The following is a 10,900-nucleotide window of genomic DNA, read 5'->3' as shown; positions in this document are numbered from 1 at the left end:
GCATCCTCTTTTCAACACGTGTGTGAAAGTTGGCCTGGGAGACTTGATTTCAACTTTGAGAATTTAACTTCGTGAAAATTACAGATTTTTTTTTATTTTTTATTTTTATAATTAAAATGACATGATAATAATTTGTCAAAAACGTACAGCGAATCATCTTTTCGATTCTCGACATGGACCGATCATATAATTGATGGTGAGGCTGGACTGTGCAGCCCAAATGCAAAGCCCATGTACCAGAAGAACTACACCAGGCTCTCTCTTTTAGGTTATCAAATAAAACGATATTATTTTAGTTATAAGAAAATCAATGTAAAACCTAATCTTAATTAAATTATAAATCGATGAATAATCAAGTTAACCCAATAAGCTAAGATTTATAAATATATTTTACAACACGAGATAAATAAAATAAAAATTAAGCTTTTGACTTTCAACACGTGGTAATGGGTGAGGGACACATGTTATAAACATGCATTGAAATTATTTTGATAAATTTAAAAAGGACTCAATATCTTTGTTTGTGTATGATCATATCTGTATCCAGTCTGGATCATTTAAAATAAAAGACAGCACAGCACATGTGTAATCTCTTAATTCAAAATTGAGGATGAGAGGTGCCGAGCTAAGGTGCGACTGTTTGGTAGAGTTTAATTATTAGAGGATAGAGCCACTTATTTTATTAAATTATTATTGTTGAAATAAATTAAAATGGCTTGGTTTTTTTTATTGGAGTAATGAATAGTGAAAATCAAAGTTTTTTTTAATTCTACACACAAAATTTTTGATGTTTTTTTTTAATTTTATCATTTAATATTGGATTTATTGGGTATAGACTTTGATTTGATTTGATTTTTATAGAGTTATTTCAATTTTATGATTCGGGTTGTGAGTTTTGCGAGTTAGTCGTATTGATTAATCATTTTTTAATTAGTTTTTTTTTTAATTTCATCATTTAACATTAGATTGATTAGAAATTAAGTAACATACTTATTTTTTAATTTATTTTTTATAGGGCATCATGGTCTCATGACCCAGGTCGCAAGTTTTGCGGGTTAGTCGTGTTAGATTGAGTCATTTTTTATCATTTTTTTAATTAATTTTTTTTCTCAACTTCATTACTCAACATTGGGTTAATTGAGAATTAAGTTTTATAATAATTTTTTAATTTTTTTTCTATGGGGTTTATCATTGTCTCATGACCCGAGTTGCTAATTTTACAAGTTAGCTAGGTTAACTCGGGGTTTTTTTATTTTTTTTAAATTGAATATTTTTCTCAATTCCATCTTTCAATATTTAGTTGATTGGAAATTAAATTTTATATTTTTTTTATTTGCTTTCAATGGAGTTATTCCAGTCTTCTAACCCGGTTTTTGCAAATTAACTTGAGTTGACTCCATCCGTTTTTTGTCTTTTTTATTATTTTTTTTCAATTTAATCCTTCATCATTGAATTAATTGAGAATTGAGATTTATAGCTTTTTTTTAATTTTCTTCCAATAAGGTTATCACAGTCTTATGACCTAGATCACGGGTAAAGCCAGTTGACTTGGGGTTTTTTTGTCTTTTTTTTAGTTGATTTTTTTTTATTTTATTTTTCAATATTGAGTTTTTTAAAAATTATGTTTTATAATTTGTTCTGGTTTGCATTCTACGAGATTATTTCGGCTTCATAACACGAGTTGCAAGTTTAGTTAGTTGATTCGAGTTGGCTCAAGTGGTTTTTTATGTGTTTTTTTTTAATTTCATCCCTTAATACTGGGGATTAATCTTCATAATTTATTTTGATTTACTTTTTATAAGATTATCCTAAACTCATGATCCAAGTTTAACAAGTTAATCTAGGTTGACTCGACTCATTTATTTAATTAAATTTTGTTTTTAATTTGATCTTTCAACATTGAATTGATTAAGAATTGAGTTTAATATTTTTTTTTCAATTTTTTTTTATAGATCTATCAAGGTCTTATGATCTAAATAGTGGATTTGACAGATTAAACCGAGTTAATCCAAGTCAATTTAATATGTTGTTATTTTAATATAAAGATATATTTTCTTGATTTTTTTTAATTTGAACTATATTTTTATTAATTTTTTCAATTATCTTTGAAAATGTCAAGTTCAGATTAATTTTTTTATTTTTTTAACTAAAAAAACATATCAACATCACTTGGACATTTTTTAATATTAAAAAAAAATTACCTGAACCAAAACTTAGCGTAGAAAGGCAATGGCCTAGTGTATCCTAAGATGAGAAGTTGATATTTTGAAGCTTGAAAGTTAGTTATGGTTTGTATGGTCCATTGACACAACGATTGAACTCTGAAGAGAGATTAGGTAATTAAACCAATAATTAAAACCTTAATAAGAGATCACGTCAGTAATCTCACTGGGAAACTGCCTTCTGAGGTAACCACAATTACGTTTTAAAAGACTAGTACGTGCTATTTATTTTGTTTCAAACTGCTTTTCCATCTCTGCACTCTCTTCTTCGCTCTCTCTGCTGTCAAAACCTCAAGCAAAATGAGTGACCACCACCACCACCACCACCATCATTCACCGCCGCCGCAAGGTAAGTCTCCAAGAGTTGACCATGTTCACCCTTTCTTTTTGGTTCAATTTTCCCTTTAGCAAAATTGATTTTTTTTCCAGCAAGAAGAAGACCGGGGTGCATATGCATTTTTTTGTGACAATGTTTTATGAAATTCAGGGATTCCACCTCCATATCCTCCGCCAGATTTTCAACCCCCGCCAGTGCCTGCACCACCTCCACCTGGTTATCAAAGCTATTTCTATGAAGGGCCTGCGCCATCGCCTCCTCCTCCTCCACCTTCTCACGCGTACCATGTTCGTCATGATCATGGGGGAATTAGTGGTTGCTGTTCATTCCTAAGAGGATGGTACGTGTGATCTCTAACTCTATTAGTTTTTGGCTCCGCATCTTTTAAACAAGTATGATGATGCAAATTGTACGTTTCTAGTTTTTCATATTATCTGGAGTGCATCTCATTTGGGTCTAAGCTTCCGTTGAAATTAATTTTACCCATGTTATTGAGCCTTTAAAATTTGTTGTAGAAATAGGCGACCATGTCTCCATTGGTGTTACTACTTAGAGGGTGGCTGTTTTGTTTTGTTTTGTTTTTTGTTGTGTTGTTTTTGTTTTGTTAAGTTTAGTGTTGTTTTCTCCCTAACTCGACCAGTTGTTCTCCCCATTAAGCTGAAGAACTTACACCAACCTTTACCGGATCGAAATTTGGATGTCTGTAACAACTATCTCTTATGTATGTATATGAATGTGAAAAAGAAGAACTTCCCTTATAATTGGTATGGTTACAAATTATGGAGTCCCATCGATTTGGATTAACCATTTCAAAGTTAAAAACAAAAGGCAAAGGAAGCAATAGCAATTAGTGTTTCACTTCAACTCATGCCATGGGTGACGGTATAAAGGAGACATTTGGCTTATCTGGTATCCTTTGCTAGAACACAATTAGAGGAAGTGGTTATTTTGTCAATTTGAGAGGAGAAAATGTAGTATTTCATGCTCAAATCCTTGATCTGATGGTAATTTGAAGCCCTGTTGAGATGAGATTTTAATATACCATTCCCAGTAAAGAGCTCTTCAAGTTGGATAGTGTTGCTCACCAAGAATCGTCCACTTGGTGAGACTCCCTTTTTTTCTGTTGAGATTCATCCTAGTGGTAAGGAAATTGATGTTGCTGTGGTCTAACTGCAGCTTGGTGATGATTTATATAGCTTCTAGCTGAGAACAGAGGAAAACTTTATGAGCCTATTATTGATAGAGTAGAAGTATTTGAGTGAACTACGACACCATGATTTTCCCCGCACCAAGTTTTTTCACATAAAAAATTATTATTTTCTTTGATTGGTTTCTTGGCTTGATTCTTTACGTTGGTTTGATATTGCATGTTCGATTGGTTACTGAGATTCCATTTTATTGCACAAAGAGGAATAGGTTTGACTTTATCGTGAGGATTTTTTTTTTGGGGGGGGGTGGCGGCGGCGCTGGTGTGAGACTGACTAGAAAGCTTTTCATAAGGTCTTAATGGCTTTCATGATTAGAAAGCTCAAGTTTGTGTGTTTAGAAAGGTCTCGTACACGATCAAAAAAACTACCAAACTACAAGTCCTACGTACTTTTCCCTCTTTATATGTCTGGCCTTTAGCCTCCGACTTGTAACATGCAGAGTATTCTGCAGAAGTTGTACGGAATGTAGTTTTAATATACACTAGGGGAAAAAAAGGTGAATTCGTATTCTAGATCATATGGAGAACCATCATTGTGAACAGAAAATTCAAAATTACTCTCTCAAACTCTTACTTCAAAAACATTTTGGGATAGGGGTGATCTATAATTTCTTACGGGAACAAGAAAAGGTCCATATCAGAAGGACTAATACAAAACTTGTTTGCCCTCAAGTAGGTCCGCCCCTGCAAATAGAGAACATGCTTGCCAGGGCTAAACCCTAGCTTGTTTAATTTGATTGTATACCACAGCCATATGAATAATTAAAAAAAAACTTGCTCAAGCTTATTCAATTTAAACTCTTGATGTAATTCATGACAGAAGAAACTCCACCGAGTATGCAGGTAAATTATTCATGAACTAATATGGAATGCAGGACAGAGAGAGTGCCAGTTAAAGCACAGCATTCAAATCTTCATATGGAAAGGAGCCTCAGAAATCTGAACTCCCTTTGGATATAGACACATTAGAAGAAAGTCATGATTAGAATAATGTCATGCTATCTTAGCAATCAAAATACCGTTGTGTTAGCATTTGCATCTACTTACACAGCTTATTTTTTACTAATCTTGATTCCCATAAAAGCCATGCTGCAGCAAATCTCCACCATACTTTTCAATGACGTGCTGTGTCCCAATAAGAAGTTTGCACCTAATGTGTAAAACAACTCTGCATCTGTCCCTAAAGCTTGCTCTTAAGTTTTCCAAGCTTGCACACAAGAAAATCTTTGCTGGTAGACTTGATGCTCTGGCCTTATTGAGTAAAAAGGTTAGAAATTTTGGATTTGTCCTGCACATCGACACCAAATGATCCAAATTACTGGACTAAATCAGAGAAGCTGATGAAGAGACAAGATATCATGTCCTGAAAACAAGATTGATGTTAGATTAATCTTTGTAGAAGGCATTAAGCCAGCCTGTTACAACTGACCAGCATCGTAAAGTAAATGTGCAATTGAACGTAAATCGTCCTGGTGCTAATGAGTTATTCGATCTGTTCACAAGCTAGAAAATGATTTCGATTCTTTCTCGATGATTAAATTATCTCTAGATGTATCTTAGTTCTTCTTTTCTTCCATCACTTATCTTCTAATCCCTCCATACTTGCAGTTTGGCTGCTCTTTGTTGTTGCTGTGTTTGGGAAGAGTGCTGCTGCTGCTGCTGCCTTTAGGCCTTTTTATGTGTCTGGTATTTTACTTTCACGGAATTTGGCGGTTCTGCTTTAGAATGTAGTTTATTATCTGAGGACTTTCCTTAACATTATCCATTTAATGGAGCATGAATCTTTAATTTGTTTAATGAAATGAGTTGAGACGCTTTTTTTTCTCTTCAAAACTGGAGAACCAGCATGCATATTACATTTATTTTGTTGTGTCTTTATTGACTATCATGTCGATCTTAGTTCGTGGGAGTTCACAACGTTTTTGATAGAGAAACAACGTTGGTGTTGGTGATTCTCCATTCAACTTCATTAAACTTTCCGTATAGCCAGTTTCTGGTTTTATCGACCAAACCATAGATGTGTATAATCATAAACTTGCCACAACTTAACTAAAGAAATCCTCTGACTGTTAAAATGCAGTGATCTGAGATTATTTTCAAAAAGAGTTCAAAAATCCAGATAACCATTTTATCTGTTCTTCCCCCAATCATGTCAAAACCCCCATTAACTAGATATGATTATCTTATGGATCTTTCTTTATTTTTTTGCAAAATGTTGGGAAATATGGTTGGTATCATACAAAAAGCAATTCTTTCGCTGTTTTTTGAAACATGTAGATAAATCTGATCGTTGATAAATCATATTGTTACAAGCTGTTAACTCCCAAGGCAGATAGACTGACAAATCTTCAACAAGGCTGGCAAATCTACAAAAGAGATACTCCATTGATCTTGATAAATACACTAATTTATTTTAGTTAAGGTTTCCAATTGTCACAAATAACAATGGCGTAGAAATATTAATAAAGTAATCAAGGATTCGATCAATCAGGAACAAGTCTTTTGCTTGAATCTGACGTTGTTTATTTAAGCTTTGTGCAAGAGTTGCAGGGCACGCAATGTTTATTAATACATGTAGCGGAGCGAAACATAAATAAATGTTTAATTACCTCCAAAAGTCCACCCCATTACCCAAATAGATTTTATTTAAGTTGGCCGGTGCACGATGTCTTCACTATTAAAATTAGAAAAAATAAATAAATTGGGATTAATAATTAAAGTTCCAAAAACTAGGATTAGGTTGCACATAAAAAAAAACGAAAAGGAAAGAAAAGGAGAAGGGAGAGGAAAGAAATTTCAACGTTTTGAGTTAGTTCTGGTTCATACATCGTGTTAAGCATTATTATTACATTTAGTTTAATCAATTAAATTTAAAATTTTTATACTTTAAAATTAAATTAATTTTATCTCAATCAACTTGGTTGGTCCAAATATAATCTAAATGGTAAGTAAAAAAACATAGTTTGAATTTTAAAAAATATCAAAATAACATTTTTAAAACATTAAGATGACGACATGTTAGATCAATCCAGACTTTGTGGCACAATATGTTAAACCCGTAACTTGGGTCATGAACTCCAATAGATTTAAGAATTTTATTTTTTAAAACTATTTTTTACTTAATCATACAATAATAAAAATAGATACTCGTAAAATCAAGTACAAATCTAATGTTAGAACATTTATTTAAGACTGCAATAACCTCATAAAAAAACTACCATGGCAAATTAAAAAAGTAAATCCAAAATGAAACAAAAGTTTAAAGATGAAAAATGGAAGCAAAACATAGGACACTTGATTCACTGTTCATGTGAATAGTGTGCATATGAACCTTAATTTTTTTTTGTTTGCAGTATGATCTTACAGGGATGGCAATGTAGCAGCTTCACCGTTATTTTATAATTCGACTTCACCTGATAGGTTGATTCAGGGTTTAAGTAAGGTCAGATTTTAATAAAATATGAGAAATTAATCTAATATAACCAAATAAAAACTCTCAAGTTAATCCGTAACCCGGTCATTTGAAAAAAATCTAATTAAAATCTATTGATTTTTTTTATATATATTTTATTTTTTAAATGATATTATTTTTATTTTTTTATTAAATAAAAAACTAGATAATCCAAATCAAATCATCTAGCCCGCCTAAAACTTATAGCGTGTTTAGAAGTATAATTGTGATTGCTTTTCAAAGTGTTTTTCACTTAAAAAAATATGTTAATAATATTTTTTTAATTTTTAAAAAATTATTTTTAAGATCAGCACATTAAAATGATTTAAAAACATCAAAAACATATTAATTCAAAACAAAAAAAAAATTAATTTTTTCAGCTTTCCAAACACAGAAACAAACAGCCTCTTACTCTGAGATGATCCCTCGGTGTGGTTCAAAAACTGCGTGCAAGTTATATTTCCTACATCCATGCCTTATATTAATTTGGGAAGGAGAAGAAAACTTTTTTTTCATGGCGTTTGGGGATTTCTCATTAATTAAAGAATAATATTTTTTATATTTATAATTAATATTTCACAGTTAATATCCAATAAAAGAATAGTAATAAAAAATTGAGTTTTACAATAACTCTCATACATGATGAAATAAAAATTATATAAATATAAATACAACAACAAATTTATTTTGAATGATCAATTATTCTAAATATATATAAAACGAAAGATCAAAAAATATATATATAAGAATAATTATAAGAAAAGTAACCTTGTCATCCTTAGTTTTATATATATATATATATATAACAAAAAAAAAACATTCTTAAGTCGGTTATACTCTGAATTGTATGGCGGCAGCTGGGTGTAGGTGACTTTGATTAATCTTCTCGTAGAATATTAGTAAAATTGGAAATTTAAAAACAACTAGAAACTTGGGGACCAAGCAGACGGGCAATGTAAATAGGCACAAACAAGGGCATATTTTCGTCTATCAAATCACCTTCCAATCAACAGCAGTCCTACGCAAACCTTTCTCAGAAAACCCTAAGCAATTCCCACTACAATGGCACCACCATCTCTCCTTGGCCCTCCAGAGATCAAGAAGCCAATGCCAACACCACAACAAGAAGCCTCAACAACTGTACGTAATCCCTTTGTAGATCTAATGGTAGACAATTTCAATAAAACCACTGTTAATCAATTACCCCAAATAGGTTACACTGAAAATATGTCAGCTACCTTTCTCTCCTCGGGCAACCCCTGTCTTGATTTATTTTTCCATGTAGTACCAAATACCCCACCTGAATCCCTCGAGAAAAGACTCCACTCTGCCTGGAACCACAACCCCTTGACCACCCTTAAACTCATCTGTAACCTCAGAGGTGTACGTGGCACCGGAAAATCTGATAAAGAAGGGTTTTACACATCAGCAATCTGGCTACACAACAATCACCCCAAAACTCTAGCCTGCAATATTCCATCCATGGCGGATTTCGGTTACTTTAAGGATTTGCCTGAAATTCTTTACCGACTTTTAGAAGGGCCTGATGTGAGAAAGATCCAAAAACAAGAGTGGAGGCAGAGAAAAGGCAGAAAGACTGGAAGGAGAGCGGGAATTAAGATTGGGCAACCAAAGACTCTAGCGCCATTTCAACGCAACAAGAAAAGGCCTAAGAATGCTAAATCGTCAAGAAATGCTGGGCCTAGCATTCCCATACATATCAGAATCCAGAATGAAAAGAGAAGGGCTGAGACGGAGAAAGAGAATGCAAGTATTGCCAGGAAAGAGAGAAGGGCAGCCATGGCGAAGAAGGTTATTGAAAGATATAGTCATGACCCTGATTATCGGTTCTTATATGAGGGCGTATCCGATTTCTTTGCGGGTTGCCTTAAGACTGATATGCAACACTTGAATTCTAGTAATACAACAAAGGTCAGTCTTGCTGCGAAATGGTGCCCCTCTATTGATTCTTCCTTCGATCGATCAACTCTGTTGTGTGAGAGTATTGCAAGGAAGGTATTTCCTAGAGAATCTTATCCTGAATATGAAGGAATCGAAGAGGCACATTATGCTTATCGTGTTCGTGATCGATTGAGGAAGGAGGTTTTGGTTCCGCTTCGTAAGGTTCTTGAGTTGCCTGAGGTCTATATCGGTGCTAATAGATGGGATTCCATCCCATACAATAGAGTTGCTTCTGTGGCCATGAAGTTTTACAAGAAAAAGTTTTTTAAACATGATGCAGAGCGTTTCAGAGAGTATTTGGAAGATGTGAAAGCTGGAAAGACCAAGATTGCAGCAGGTGCATTGCTGCCTCATGAGATCATCGAGTCTTTGAACGATGACGATGGTGGAGAAGTAGCAGAGCTGCAGTGGAAGAGAATCGTTGATGATTTATTGCAGAAAGGGAAGATGAAAAACTGTATAGCTGTCTGTGATGTGTCCGGTAGCATGTCTGGGACTCCAATGGAGGTTTCTGTGGCACTTGGTATGTTGGTTTCAGAGCTATGTGAAGAGCCATGGAAGGGTAAGCTAATTACATTCAGTCAAAACCCCATGCTTCAAATGGTTGAAGGAGATAGTCTTCTACAGAAGACTGAGTTTGTGAGGAGCATGGAGTGGGGCATGAACACTAATTTCCAAAAGGTGTTTGATCTTATTTTGCAAGTTGCTGTTAATGGTAATTTGAGAGAGGATCAAATGATCAAGAGGGTGTTTGTGTTTAGTGACATGGAATTTGATCAAGCTTCCTGCAATCCTTGGGAAACAGACTATCAAGTCATTGCAAGGAAGTTTACTGAAAAGGGTTATGGTAATGTAATCCCAGAGATTGTGTTTTGGAATTTGAGAGACTCAAGGGCTACACCAGTACCTGGTACACAGAAGGGAGTAGCACTTGTGAGTGGGTTTTCTAAAAATTTGATGAAATTGTTTTTGGATGGAGATGGTGAAATAAGCCCTGAAGCTGTTATGAAAGAGGCCATCGCTGGGGAAGAGTATCAGAAGTTAGTTTTGCTTGATTGATATGGTTGTCTGTATATAAAGAAAAAGAAAAACAACAAAAGAAGCTTATTTCCAGTTCATAATTTTTCCTTTCCTGAGCTCTAGAACATGGCAGATACAATCAACCCAAACCACTAGTATAACTCAATGTAAATAACCCGGGTTCTTGATATAAATAACTTTTTTTCTCTCTATTTTTTTCCTCTCGCGCCTTCACACCCACAGTCATCTCTTATTCTCTTTCCCTTCTCTCTATTCTCCACTTTCACATAGATTATAGTTCTTTCTTTTGAAGTTATATATAATAAAATAACCATAGATTTTATAATTTCAATCTTTTTTTGTTTGGTAATCAAGAAACTATGAGAAAACAAATGAAAATTTCATAAATCCAGATTTTAACTTTTATTTCATTAGTCAAAGCACAAACCCAAAAGCACTTTATAATTTCTTCCTGCTAGTCTGTCTTTTTATAATTTTTTCTTGCTAGTCTGTCTTTGTATCATATTTCACCCTAATTGTTTGATAAAATACTTGACTTTGATTTTTTTTATTTTTTTTATGTTGTCTCTAATACATGCATTTTAGAGGTCTTATATAGTTTTAACAACAGTAACCCGGCACTTTTTTTTTGGATCATCAAAGAATAAGAGAATTAATATGCCTAACCTGATAATATTTAT

The 10,900-nt window shown here is 33.4% G+C and overlaps 2 protein-coding genes across 2 annotated transcripts; both read left to right on the top strand.

The window, feature by feature from the left end:
* Nucleotides 1-2,412: 2,412 nt before the first annotated feature.
* LOC133701490 (protein CYSTEINE-RICH TRANSMEMBRANE MODULE 11-like) lies at nt 2,413-5,599 on the top strand. Its single transcript, XM_062125423.1, has 3 exons — nt 2,413-2,571; nt 2,710-2,899; nt 5,375-5,599. Exons 1-3 carry the CDS (start codon nt 2,523-2,525, stop codon nt 5,433-5,435), a joined length of 300 nt encoding a protein of 99 aa, XP_061981407.1. The 5' UTR covers nt 2,413-2,522; the 3' UTR covers nt 5,436-5,599.
* A 2,526-nt stretch (nt 5,600-8,125) lies between these two features.
* LOC133700519 (uncharacterized) lies at nt 8,126-10,411 on the top strand. Its single transcript, XM_062124083.1, has one exon. The coding sequence runs from the start codon at nt 8,280-8,282 to the stop codon at nt 10,236-10,238; it is 1,959 nt and encodes a 652-aa protein (XP_061980067.1). The 5' UTR covers nt 8,126-8,279; the 3' UTR covers nt 10,239-10,411.
* The last annotated feature ends 489 nt before the right edge of the window (nt 10,412-10,900 follow it).

Source organism: Populus nigra, chromosome 8 (genome assembly GCF_951802175.1).
Source record: "Populus nigra chromosome 8, ddPopNigr1.1, whole genome shotgun sequence".
Taxonomy (NCBI): domain Eukaryota; kingdom Viridiplantae; phylum Streptophyta; class Magnoliopsida; order Malpighiales; family Salicaceae; genus Populus; species Populus nigra.
Note: the sequence above shows the minus strand (reverse complement) of the source record. Positions and strands in the feature narration are given on the sequence as shown.